This window comes from Pantherophis guttatus, chromosome 5 (assembly GCF_059756535.1).
Source record: "Pantherophis guttatus breed Tessera chromosome 5, ASM5975653v1, whole genome shotgun sequence".
In the NCBI taxonomy this organism is placed as follows: domain Eukaryota; kingdom Metazoa; phylum Chordata; class Lepidosauria; order Squamata; family Colubridae; genus Pantherophis; species Pantherophis guttatus.
The window spans coordinates 56,240,291-56,254,624 of record NC_142067.1 but is presented as its reverse complement, the minus strand read 5'-3'; the positions used below and the strand labels follow the sequence as shown (position 1 = coordinate 56,254,624).

Below are 14,334 nucleotides of genomic sequence, written 5' to 3'. Positions count from 1 at the left end.
GAAAATGGGGGTAAAATTCACTTAACAAATGTCTTGCTTAGCAACATAAATGTTGGGCTCAGTTATGGTTGTAAGTAAAGGACTACCTGTACTAGTCTATCTCTCCATTGGGGTTGCCAGTCATCTTAAGTCTTACAATGGATCCTATTTGTGCTTTCATTTGAGTCTGCTGCTTGTTTTCATTGAAGATAGATTGAAGATTAAGAATAGCTGTCTCTTGTGGAAACCATGACACCTTTCATAAAAGTAGCACAGAATTCATTGAACAAAATCAGTCCTTAACTAATCAGTAAACATGCCCATGGAAATTTTTTACATAAAAGTTTATTTCAATTTAATTACAGGTATAAATAACCTTTATGATAAAGAAAATGTCAGTTGAAATGTTTGAAACCTTAAGACTTTTCACCTTCCATGTTAAGCTTGCACACTGTGTTTTGAGGTTAAAAATGATCTTTGGCCACTGTTGCCCAGCATCTTTTGTGACACTCAACAAGCTGCCATCTTTCTTCTCGGTTTAGATGGATGTGTTGAAACAACAATGCAAGCAAATGTCAGAAAATACAAATTTTGTTAGCCATATTTCAGCAACAAAGCTTTCCCTCTTTCTTAATGAATCAATTATTGCTTATTTTTTCAAGTATTTGCATTTATGCCATTCAAGCCCAAAAATGGTATTCCAAAACAAAGTGAATATGGCACCAATAAAAGGACTCAAAAGTTCAAAAGTAATCCGAGAATAATACATTTGCCATTGCAATAATTTTTCTTTCAACATCAGCACAACTAGTAAAAGGTTTTGTGTTCCCTCATGGAGATAATGGCTTACTCCTTACCCTGTGATCAGACTCTTCAACTTAGTATAATTTTAAAAAAGTAATTGCAAAATATGTGAAAATAACACTACCACCACAGTAAGTTTTTTAGTATTACAGGGTTTTTTTTTTAGTTAAGAATCATATTTATGGGTATTGTTTTAAATGCATGTTCTCATATTGTGAAGGCCTTTGGCACAATTGCATCGGCAAAGACAGAGGAGAGTTAGCATAGAGAAAAATATGTGAATAAGTTCTCGCTAGCATTGTGTTTGCTATATTGAAATGGTGATCAATAAAAATTGTTATTGTTGAATAAAGTAATTAAACATCTGATCATTTATGGGTCTTCACCTTTCTCAGCCAGGTCACAGTTAAGTGAGTCATTTAACCGAAGAAATTCCCCTTCAATTGCATTGTTACAAATTTGATTTCTAGTCATTAGTCTCCACAAATTGGGAGGGGGGGAGAAAGAGAGAGAGGAGAAAGAGAGACTTTGCTTTATATCTATGCTGTTTCTGCAGGATATGTGCACAAAGGCTCAAAGAACCCTTTCAAAGATTATTTATGCATGAATTCAGAAAACCAAGACATTTATGTGTGCGGTAAAGTTGTAAATGTTAAAATGTCATGAACTGGGAGTGTGTGTGTGGGAGAAAGAGAGAGAGAGAAGTTTTAAAGGGATATTCCAGTTGTGCTGAATGTGGGTAGAAGGCGATCTGCATCTACGTCAATCAGATCTACCTATATCTTACTGATGAATCCCTGAAGAGAGGCACTCTTGTTTCATACTAAAGTTACACAATGGGTTTGGTTTCTGTGTTTTTCCCTGCTTCACCTTTTCAAAGAATCACAGAATAAACCATTAAAAGAAACAGATCATTTTCCAAAGAGGAAAAAAACCCTCATCTTTTAAAAAAATCTGTCTTATATTCCCCCTTTTAATTATCAATCTCTCTTTCTGCCAGCTACTGATGAAGTCATGATTCACCAAGGAACATATATTTTTAATGCAAAAAAAAAAAAAACATTAATCAAAGAAGAAGAAATATTTCTGTTCTTTATGGCAAGTCTGATGAATGGCTTATCTCAAAAGAATATTTTGTAGGTTTTTGTTTTGTAGAGACGACAACCTTATTGGAACTATAAAAGTTTTAGCTTTTTTAAAAAAAGAAGTGTTGTAATTGGTACAACTGTATATCAAGCAAACAATAGAGTAGCATTTGAAATGGCTATATATTAACATAACTAAAATAATTGTTGAAGTATTAAATTTATGTTAAAGGAGAATTGGAGGTGATTTGGTGATAGACCATAGTATTTTTATAGAGTGAAGTCTGGATTTTCAACTTTGGCTAAAATACCCTAACCGTGTGCCCTGCTAGTCTGTTCAACTACACCTCCTGTAAATCTCAGCTTATATAACCATGCTGATTTAGAAGCACAGGCTGTAGTCTTAACACAACTTAAGAATCTCAGGGTGAAGAAAATGGAGTCATTCTTCATTCCCTATCAGAATACATAAGGATTCTTCACAAGTTGATCAAATTCTTCATTTCCATCTATGCCGTACTAAGGACGATTCATCGTTTACAGTGTCACAGTCAGCATAACGATGACGACACCGTGATGGAATAAGCAGCAAGATGATGAGTATGAGAAGTACAAGTCCACAGAAACTCATAAGAGTGTAAGACACAATCCACAAGATTGGTTCATGGAGAGATATAGTTGATACACAAGTGCCTGCTACATCTGTGGTAATGAAAGGGCCTTCAATTTCAGATACTGGAGAACCATGCAGTTCTATATAAAAAAATTAAAGAAAGATAAATACTGAGAGAGCAAACAAAAAGCATATACATGTTAAAAACTATAAGCCTATAAATGTTTAGAATTAAATGCCACTATACTCTCTGTTAAATTCAAGCTAAGGAAAATATGCATGCTACAAAAGAAACACCATATCTACATTCAGGATACTTAAAGGGAAAATGAGTTGAATTCAAAGCTATAAATTCTTATTTCACAATATTAAAATATTTTGTTGTAACAACTGTTTTCTATGATCTGTAAAATCAAAGAAATCATTTCAATTCTGTGAAACCTTTTCCTGCGTAATGATTAATGTGAAATTGGAAGATATTCTAGACATTTAGAAACAATTTATTTAGCACTGCAAGATGGGCCTTAAGAACATTATTTTTAAGATAAAATTTGCCTTTTCATTTACAAAAAACATCTTCATATTTCAGAAGAGTAGCAAGGCTACTGATTCACATTTTCCTTCCTGAGATGATTCAAGCGATCACTTCTCACTACCAAAAAAGTCAGTGGTCCATTGTTTATGTTTATGTGTATGTCTTTATGTGTAGGCACCTATGTGATTAAGTATACAATTTTTTTAAAAAAAATAATTTGATATCTAAATAATTACTTTGTTCTTGAAACACAATGGATTCTTTTCTTCTTTTGATCAATATAAATAGAGCATCTTTCATGCATAAGTTGTTTTTATCAATTTCATCAGTTTCAACAGGAAAGCATTTAATAATCCACTGAAAATGAAGAAACAGATCCAAAGTTTCTGTAAGTGTTTGAAAGAAACTGAGTCCCTCAATCCATCCTAGGAAATTTACAGGAAGCCTTCAGAAATCAAAATTGCTCTGCTTGATCTATTTGGCAACATTGTTTGGAAGATTAAAAATCACAAAAACACATAGAAAAATAGGGTCTCCAGTACAGAAGCCACTTCTATTTGTGACCCTCAGGTTTGAGTTTTAAAAATATTTTTTTCAGTTCAAAAGGCACACTATAACCCTTTGGCATTTCCTCTATTTATAAAAATATGTTTGAACTTTAACATGAGCCCTAAAAGTATTCATAAAGAAGTTGATAATTGCAGGCCATTGTTTGAAAATAAGTCAACCTAGGTAACAAAAAGATAAAAGGTAAGATGAAGTGGTAGGAGGATCAGGAAATGGATATTCTTTTGGCTGGCCAAACTTACCAGCTATTTTGTAAATTAAGAAGCCACCCTCCCATCCGGATAGCCAATTCCAAATTGAGATTCCTGCTCTAATATCTGGTTCCCTCTCTCTTGTTTTACCCATCACTTACCAGCACAAGAACTTAATGCAAATCCCACTCTCTTTTGGGCTCTATCAAAGATGACATAGAATCCTTCCATCACTGTAGCCCCAATAACCAAGGCATTGGAGGAAGAGGAAATACCAAACCGATAGCAGTCTAGATTCTGCCCAATCCCTAGAATCTGCTGAATGTAAAGCTATTTTTTTTTTGAAAGACATAAAAGATGATTAAAAAACCAAACTATACCTCAATGAACACTGAATAAAACCAAATGATTTTTTTTAAAACTGTAAAATAAATGCAAGGCTTTAAAAGCAAGAGCAATCACCATATACCAGTCGAAATGGTCAGCTTATATTTCACATAGACATTTAAATACCTTCTGACTGGTATAATTTATCCAGATTTGCTTTAGCTTAAATATGGCTACTGTGGTGATAAAATGCAAAGAGAATTCTACAAAACTGAAACAGCATCATTAAATAAAAAATTGAGCAGTCAACCTTGTTAATATCTAGATGGGAGACAACCACAATATCTATTGTTGTAAATTAGGTTACAGTAAACTAAAACCTGGAAAAAACATTCTGCAAGAAGACAAAGGCACAGCATTTTCATATGATGCCAAACAAAACAATAGAGGAATTGAGCGTGTCTCAAATGATCTTTGCCCTTTTCAAATTAAGCTGCTAGAAGGGCTGTGTAAAGGTTCAAGGTTGCTTCATTTTGACAGAGGATTGAATAAAACACTTCCAAACTATTTGTGAAAATACCCCATGCTCTTCCCCACGATAAGCAAAGTGGCCATGTTTTGTCCTGAGGCCTCCTGAAGCTCCAGTAACTGGACAAGGCTGCTGTGCATCCTGGCTTTTATCCACACACAACAAAGGAGCAGGAACTGCCATGCTTCCAAGTCCCGGTCATTTCTTCTCTTTGATAGGGAGAACTGTACTGTCTCCATGACATGAAACACCCCATCAAGGTAAAGCTAAGCCACCTCCTGCTGGCTTTGCTGTTGTCAAAAGACCCACCAAGACTCTCCCTGAATGGGAATAAGCATCACTACTGGAATCTTTAAAAAGACACACAAGCAGCAATATTTATAATGGGATGCACATGAACAGCTGTCAGCACTTAGTTTAGCACATGATTATTCCAGGTCCATCTTCCTTGTCATAAATATTAGTAACAGTAAATTAAGAGCTCCAGACCTGTGGAAGGATAGTGATTCGAAAGGACTGGCTGGAATTAACATCTCTCAGATAGATAGAGATCTTAGGAAAGAGGGTCCAAGGATTTTCACTTTTATCCCAGCAGGCAAGCTGTGTGCCACTCCAAAATCCAGATGTGAATTCTTGGATCTATAAGGAAAAAGGAAAAAAACAAACAAAACCAAACTCTGTCCCCACCTCAAATGTTTACTGTTCAGCATCTATACAAGGTCTCTCTATTACCTGACTTCAGTGTTTGTTTCAGTTTAACAAATTGGATCATAATGGTGCACCAGTCTCTTAATCATGGTGTTTATTCTCATAAGAAAAAGTAGGTATACTTTTAGATGTATATATGTTTCACTGTATTTATTAATATGATCCACATTTTGAACTTTATACCATGTGTAGAAAATCAATCTTTAAAACAAATACAGCTATGCCTTAAAAATAAGATTAAATACATATCCTGTTTAGGGTTACCAGTAACAAAATAAACATTTTATCCCTGAATCTGCTGCATACATGAAGTTTTTAATACACTGAGACCATAGATTTTTATAGCACTGAAATTTAACTTATATATGCCTCCATCAAGTCTCCACCCAAAAAGGAGAAAAAAGAATCTAATTTAGTTACAATCTTTTGATTACAAAATAACTCCCATCGTACTATAAGCATTGAAAATAATTCCTTTAAGAACTTAACATGGGAGACAAACTCTTAAGCCATAGCTTACCAAAGAAGTCTGTGTAATGGCTCCCACAACAGCATTAAAGACATTTTCTGGCAGCCGCAAGAGAGTTGTTCCACTGTCCACAATTGCTTTGTCTGAATTGTACTGAAAGGGGGGGGGAGGGAAGAAAACACTTGTCATAACAATTAGCAAGTCAATAATAAACGTTTGGGGGAGAGAAGGTGAATGAAAACATATATTGAAGGGCCTGAGCAGTATCAGATCATCTGAAACTTAATTCATACTATGAGGAAATAAGGTTTTTGAAGTATCTTGACTTGAAGAGTAAGGTAAGGTATTTCCTAGCACAACAACCCAAAAGGAATCATAAGACCATCCTTGACCTCTCTTCTCAACTGTCCCTATAGTATAAATTAACTAAGGGCATCTTGATGGACCTCATCCTTTAAATGACCTTCTTACCTGAAAATGAAAGAGATGACTTTCCATATCTAGTTCATTTTTATAGCAAAGTAAAGATAAAATGATCACAAGCAACTATGCCTATCCAGTCTGTAGGACCTACTTTAGATTTTTTAAAAATAGAACTCCAAGTTCTTCTACTTGGGGACACATAAAAAAGAAAATGTGATGGAATTATTCTTATGGAGATTGATAATTCTGCTAACTAGTAAAACTCCAGTTGTATTGGTCTTCAACTCACAACTAGGTCAAACTACAATGATCTGCTAGTATCAGAGGAACCAAATAAAGCTATCTAGTTGTTGAATATATTAGAGGTATCCAATATTTTAGAGGTGAAGAACATGCAAAATGATACACTTGATTTGTCACACATTTAAATTTAAGGAACAGATGAAATGTCATTATCTGTACAAATCTGCTCCAACACCACTCAATTTCCACTCCGTTCTCTTTCCAATTTCCCCGGCACATTTTCATAACCATAAGAAATCTTTTTTCCCCATAGATCTTCTCCCTCTTCCCCTTAACTCTTTGATCTTTATATACCATTAAAAAGCATGGTGCCTTTGAGCATATAATCAAAAGTAGAACTTTTTTTTTTTCAATTCCAATCCTTCTAAGAGCATGCATTATTTTTGTCTCCATATTCTATGCTGTCTTTTTTGAGCAGTCCAAATGGAAGCATCTATTATTTTTCATTGTCATTACAATTCACTCAAAGGTGGAGAAAATAACTGGTAATCCTCGATTTACAGCAGTTCGTTTAGTGACCATTCAATGCTACAATGACACTGACTTATAACCGTTTTTCACAGTTATGACCTTTCCCCATGATCATGTGATTAAAATTCATATACTTGGCAATTGGTTCAACTTATGTTGCTGTATCCCAAGGTCATGTGATCACCTTTTCCAACCTTCTGACAAAGTCAATGAGGAAGCCAGATTCACTTAACAACCGGGTTACTAACTTATCAACTTGCAGTGATTCACTTAACAACTGAGGCAAGGAAGGTCGTAAAATGGGGAAAATTCACTTAAAAAATGTCTCACAACATAAATTTTGGGCTTAATTGTGAAGCAAAAGTAATCAAGAGCCTTAAGATAAACTAAAGGCTCTTTATATTTATAGTGGGATAAATATGCATAATTGGTGTCATTTTATTAGTAATATTAATTGATCACATCAAAATTAGACATGGACCCAAGTGTTAATATTTCCCAATCAACTGTATTAAAGTATGTGAGGAAGAGAAATTGAAACCAGAAAAAGACCTAACACAAACTAAACTAGGTTAATCAATTAATTTAATTTATCAAAAATCTAATCTTAACAATGGTATTTGCTTTTATGCAATTTAATTTCAATAAACTTGCACTAGAAAAAAATCCCACTGAACTCATTACAGACTAAATCTGTACAGAATTTGTAAACCTGCCACTTAAATTTCTATGTTATACAAAGAAACAGGTATAATACAAGACACTTCCAAAAGCTTTGGGAATTCACTTAAAATTCAGATATATAGAAATGGTGCTACAGAGCAACTGAAAAGATAGAGTATATCTGAGAAGCAAATATAAGCAATCTGATTTCTTTTTTTATTCATTTAAATTTATTGGCTGTCCAACTCTGGACTTTGGGTGGTATAAAAATAAATAAACAAACAAACAAATATTCCTAAAAATATAAAATCATATAGACATCAACCACAGGCCTTGGATTTTTAGTTTAATTGATACGTATACCCCATATCATACTTTGCATAAACTTCTTCGTGCACATCTAAGATTATACATTTACTACTGCTCAACTTTTATTTGTCACTCAAATACTAATTGGCATTGATTTATTTAACACTATTTTTATATAACCAAGTTTGGTTAGGCTTGTAAAACAAAAATAATAAGTAAAGTCAACAATGAAATAACTACAGTAAAATGGTTACTCATTTTACATATCAATCTGTTTCCCAAATAACCATTAAAAACATATTAACTAGTTTGAGGAAGGATAATAAACAAGTTCTTGGCAAAATATTATGACAACCATAGAGAAGGACAATTTTCAGGCCTATGTTTCTTTGTATTCATGCAGAACTTCATGCCCCATTCTGCATATGCAGAGAGAATCCATGGAACAGATCCCACATATGTGAAATTTGTCATTAAGTAGAAGAATATTAAATTATAATTTTTATTTATTAAAAATACCTCTTTGCAGTCCAAGTTAAGGTTCTGGCCCCCAACTTCAAATTTCAGTATTTCAACTTGATAATACCACTCTTTTGTAATAGGTGTATACCAAATTTTTCCCTTGTATAGGCTTGGTTCAATCCCACCGAATACCTGAAAAAAAGTTAAATTTACTGCATCATATAACAAAATATAATTAAGTTACAAAATATACAATCTAACAGATGGTCTTCAAAATGATTCAATTACAGTAATAAATATATAAATACATAAATTCAATATGAGATCTGATTTTTCAGAACAGTTAGTCAATCAAAACAACTTTTAAAAAGTTGATGAGAAATAACTAGGCTTGTAAACAAACTACTTTTTAGAGAGAGAGAGAGAGAATACATTTAAGAAAGGAATATAGGATTTAAAATAAAAGCCTTACAATCTAAAATGTTTTTTCTAACAACATTAATGGACCTGTACAAAGAATTTGAAAAAGGGACATCGCAACATTCTGAGGTGTGAACAAAATATTTGAAGCATTAAGGTGATTGCCTCTTATGTGTACAGGTAGTCCTCCACTCACAACAGTTCATTTAGTGACCATTCAAAGCTACAACATCACTGAAAAAAGGGACTTATGACCATTTTTCAGAGTTATGACCGTTGTAGCATCTCCACATGATCAAAATTCAGATGCTTGGCAACTGACTCATATTTATGATTTCTGCAGTGTTCTGGGATCATGTGATCATCTTTTGTGACTTTCTGACAATGGGTAAATCACTCACTTAACAACCATGTTACTAATTTAACAATTGCAATGATTCACTTAACAATTGTGGCAAGAAAGGTCGTAAAATGGGGCAAAACTCACTCAACGAATGTCTCACTAACCAACATATATTTTGGGTTCCAATGTGGTTGTACGTTGAGGGCTACCTGTACATACAATTATATCAAAGGCTTTTTCTGGTTGTCAGCACATGTCTATACACATTTGAAAGCAGGGAAAATCAAAGGAACCACAGCAAACCTCCTGAGGACACAGATTCTTTAACTTTTTAAGAAGGGGTGCTTTGTAAAGCATCTCTTGATAATACTTCATCTGAGTTAGCCTAAACAACTTTTCACTTTTAAGCCTATGCATTTAAAGTTATGGCTAATAATCTGGGCTGCATATCAATTTCAAAAATTACTTGGACCCAAGAAGATTCTTGTATCATAAATGTTATTAATATAATTTAAATAGTTCCTCCATCTCTGAACAATGAATAGCACATCATTTTCAAACTGTTCCATTTCTGTGCATTTGTTATGCTGCTATAATATATACAATTCTAGTTGATTTCTAATCGGTTGAATACCAGAGAGGTCATCAACTAAAGATGTATGCCCATGTCTTTAAGAGACTGCCCTGTGTGGCTACTGGTATTCCTTTCACAGCTGAAGAGGGGAATTTTTGTCTAAAGCTTTCTCAATAGTTGGCATTCCTATGAAAAATAGGGCAGTCCACAGATCTGTTCATCAGAGGAAGATGGAGAAGGCAATGAATCTACTAGATTTAAAGACTTCCTATTTTGAAATTTCACAAAGCTTGCACACCTTTCTCCACACCTTTCTATTGTTAAGATGAAGCAGTGGAGATGAGTTCAGGTAAGGCTGCAGAACAAAGTTCAATGATATTTGTGACTTCTTACTACATTTATTTCTTCAGCTGACTGAAATGTCAATCCAAATGTTGACCATGTAAGGAGTAGATGTCCATCCATACAGGGTAGTCATTCTTTTGTTGAATTGGGAATTGGGGAAGTTGTAGTCCCAATATGTCAGCAAATTAAAAAGCCGGATGGGCATTTATATTTTTGTGTATCATCTAAACATTAATTTTAACTTAAGAGATCAATGAAAAAAAATCAGATCACAAATTTGAATAAAATGGGGTTCTGCAACCCATTTTTGTGTTGTTTGCTTTTTAAAAGTAGCTTACTGGGAGGAAAATCATCACTAGTAGTACAAATGTCTCTATGTTATGTCCTTTTAAATATTAAATAGCTTTGAACTATATATTCGTCTAGTGTAATTCTAGGAAAGCAAGTACCATTGAACTTAATGGGACACATTTTAAAAATAAAATACAGATAGGATTATTACTATTTTCCTCGCACAATAAATTACATTTAAAATACTGAATTTTAAAGAAAAACAAAATGAACAAGAAGAAAAATTCTTAACTTTCTTTAAAAAAAACAAAAGAGAAATTATGGTTATTGTGTACAGAATGTATGCATTTGAAATTATGTTTCAATCTATGTTTATGTTGAAACCATTACGGCTCAGATCTTATTGTTCAGTTTTCAACATTATTAAAAGCAAAGTACTGGAAGATTGATAATTCAGTTGTGATTGTCCAGGTTATACATTGACTCAATAATTTATGAGAGTTAACAAAAGAAAAGATATCTTTAAACTTGAACTTTAAAATCCATCAGATATATTTGGGTCACTATTAAGCTAATTGTAAGAAATAATAATAAAAGTTATGACAAGTCTATATTCCATCAATTTAATCATCAATTAGGAGAATTTAGTAAACTGCCATAGCCATACAGTTTCTAAAGGATATGAGAAAGATGTCAAGTGATTGGATTTAATTATATTTAGTAGCCTAAGAAAATGCATATTTTCTCTAACATTCAACCTGACAGATACCCACAAGACTACCTCCATTAGTACCAGTCCCAGACACAGGCAAACTAGGTCCACACATCTGCAGGGAAAAAACATTGGGAATCTTGGCTTGATTCACAATAGAATCAAAGAAAGTCTCCACAGAACTTGAAGGCTGTTAAAAAAGAAGAAGAAGAATTGCAAAACTTCCGCTGTACACAAATTGAAGCACTGTGAATAAATTGATAGAGAGCAACCCATGCAGAATACTTTTGCTGGATAAAAGGAATTTTAACAATGAATTACAAATTTATTAAATTGAGGTTATTAAAACCTTAAATTTATGCTATACATTAAACATTGAAGGTAATTGCTAGCATTCATTTAAATCCTTTCATCTATTCATTTTTTATTGGTGTCATAGCTTTCTTCCTAAAAATCTTGATTCAAATGTCTTAAAATTTGCCACAATATACTGCATTGTACAGTATATAAGGGAACCATTCTTGCTTAAATTTTGATAGTTCTATTATGGTTATAAATGGTCAATTTTGCCATTGCTGTATATTCTCTAATTTTGGTCTTCCAATCTAGGTTGTGGCCAGCACTTCCAGAAACATTTCCAGAGGAAATTATCTATGTATTCAAGTTGTGGTCAATTAGGCAAATAAATAGAGGGGAAGAGGAGAACATATTATTAGAAAATTTTCCCATACAATTTTTATTTATTTATGCTTCCTAGTTGTTTCTTTGCATGTCATTCAACTGTTACTATGCAATATAGTTAGGTTTTTTTTTCTATTTGTATTTCTTTATTTTAATAATAAAATAGCTAAAACTTCAGTACAATTGGCGCTCAGGTTATGACCACTCATTCAGTGATCATTTAAACTTGTGATGGTACTGAACAAGGGGACTTGTGACCAGTCCTTGGAGTTCTAGCCAGTGCAGTGATCCCACTGTCATTTGATCACAATTTCAGATGTTCCCTGCTTGCTTCCCACAAGTATCAGTGGGGAAGCTGACAGCAAGTTGGAAGTCACAGTTGTGTATACTTCCACACTTAATATCTGCAACCAGGATTGCCAACCTGGACTACCAGAACTGAATGACACAGTGACTTTATGGCCATGTTGCTTAGTGATGACAGTTCCAGTCTTAATTGTTGTTGCAACCAGAGAACTACCTGTACTTCTTCTCCTTCCAGAAGTATTTGGGAAGCTCGTAAGCTTAGATGGGGGATGTCCCTCTATGTTACACTGTCTATGGATTAGGAGGTAGTAAACAACCATCAAGTAGTAGTAATCATCCATAACCATATCCAGTCTCTTTTTAAACCATCTAAATTGGATGGCCATTTTTTAATAAGCTGGCAACAAATTTCACAGTATAAAAAGAATTTCCTTTTCCATATAATTATTTCAATACATGATCTTGTATCAAAATTAAGTGAGACAGAGGATGGGGAAAAAACCCACTTCCTGTCCAAGTTATCTAGGCCAGACATGATTTTATATACTTCTATCATGCTCATCTAACAATAAAGAACTCAAATGTGATAGTCTTTTTCTTTTTAAAACAGGGGAGAAGTAAAGGTGTCCTAATCATTTGGCTGTTCTTTTTTCCCCACCTTTTCTAGCATTATAATATCCCTTTAAAGGTGTGTGGTGAGAACTGTGCACATGTGGCCTCATGAACTTTAATTTAGTTCCCATTAATTTCATTTCCTTTAGATTTAAATACAGATAATACAATTATTTCCCCTAATTGCATTTAGTAATTTGGGGGTAAATTTTGCAGGATGGGAATACCTGTAGCCTTGGAACTGCAGGTTCACCTCTGTCTCATAAGAATAAATGTAAAACCATTTTAATGGTTTAAATGATAAAATAATTTTAATGATATAATATTTATCATTATTGAATCAGTATGTTGCTGATTTCAAAAGCTAACTAGGGATAACTTGGATAGTGCTTGGATGTGAAATCATGCAGGAATACTAGCAATGTAGATTAGGATACAAATCAGTAAAATCATAGAAGCAGCTTTGAAACTTTTATTTGCTCACAGTATCTGCTTTTATTTTCATATAAAGAAACTGATGAATAAGACATCCAGTTACCTTAGCCAATATACTGTATGCCAAACCAAGGATCCCTTGCCATTGAATGCCTTTTAAAAAGAAATTTTCAGATTGAAAAATGGTGGCAATGTTGATGATATAAGTGCCATTTATTCCTTTAGGCATTCTAATGACATCTGTTCCAAGAATTCCAATCCAACTTCCCTGGGTATATTTAACAGTAACCTCAACATTCAGTGATTTGTATGTGTTGGATCTAAGGAAAAAAACAAAATGTTATAAACCAAGTTATTCCATATTCTGTGATAAAAGCATGATATACACAGTCCACCTTCATTCTCAAGAATAGCAATTATATCTATTATGTAAAATCAGCAAAACCCCACCAACTAAGCAATACAACCAGCCAAGCAGTATGTGGTACAACCACCATTTTCCAGATACCACATCAGTCAGGCAAATTTTTCCTCTCCATATATCCTTGCATACATTTCAGTCTTTTAATTTATATGCAATAAATTAGTTCCACCACATAAAGTAAGACTGGGGCTAAGGACTTCCTTCATAAATGGCTACACCTCCCTACATTTTAAATCTTCATTTTTGCTGTGAAAATATTATGCACAAATACCATTTCTTGTAGAATGTTGGGTATCATTTACATTCCATCACAATTAAGCTTGTCCTGTTACTAGATGCTTTGCAATATCTGAAATAGAAGCATGCAACTATTTCATCTTAATTTAATTTAATTTAATTTAATTTATCACATTTCTATGCCGCCCAACTCCCAAGGGACTCTGGGTGGCTTACAGCAAAAATAATGCAAACAATGAACATAGAAAAATTATTTAAAAACATTATAAAAACATTTTAAAAACATTAAAAACCCATGCACATCATTCATGGCCAGATCTCGCAAGATTGCAACAGCGAGATCAATGGCCCCAGCCTGCTGGAAAAGCCAGGTCTTCACCGCTCTCCAGAAGGCCAATAGGGTGGGGGTAGTCCGGACCTCAGGAGGTAACTGGTTCCAGAGAGCTGGGGCAGCCACAGAGAAGGCCCTCCCCTGCGGGCCCACCAGCCGGCATTGTTTAGCTGACGGGACTCGGA

The 14,334-nt window shown here is 33.9% G+C and overlaps 1 protein-coding gene across 1 annotated transcript in view; it reads right to left on the bottom strand.

The window, feature by feature from the left end:
- Window positions 1-308: 308 nt before the first annotated feature.
- BACE2 (beta-secretase 2) overlaps window positions 309-14,334 on the bottom strand; it is a 34,551-nt gene continuing 20,525 nt past the window's right edge. Inside the window, exons 3-9 of the mRNA XM_034423964.3 lie at window positions 13,261-13,477; window positions 11,185-11,313; window positions 8,496-8,630; window positions 5,859-5,960; window positions 5,120-5,269; window positions 3,936-4,104; window positions 309-2,621 (exon numbers count right to left, since the gene is read on the bottom strand). Of these exons, the coding sequence (XP_034279855.2) occupies window positions 2,368-2,621; window positions 3,936-4,104; window positions 5,120-5,269; window positions 5,859-5,960; window positions 8,496-8,630; window positions 11,185-11,313; window positions 13,261-13,477 (1,156 nt within the window). The 3' untranslated portion in view covers window positions 309-2,367. The remainder of the gene's footprint in view (window positions 2,622-3,935; window positions 4,105-5,119; window positions 5,270-5,858; window positions 5,961-8,495; window positions 8,631-11,184; window positions 11,314-13,260; window positions 13,478-14,334) is intronic.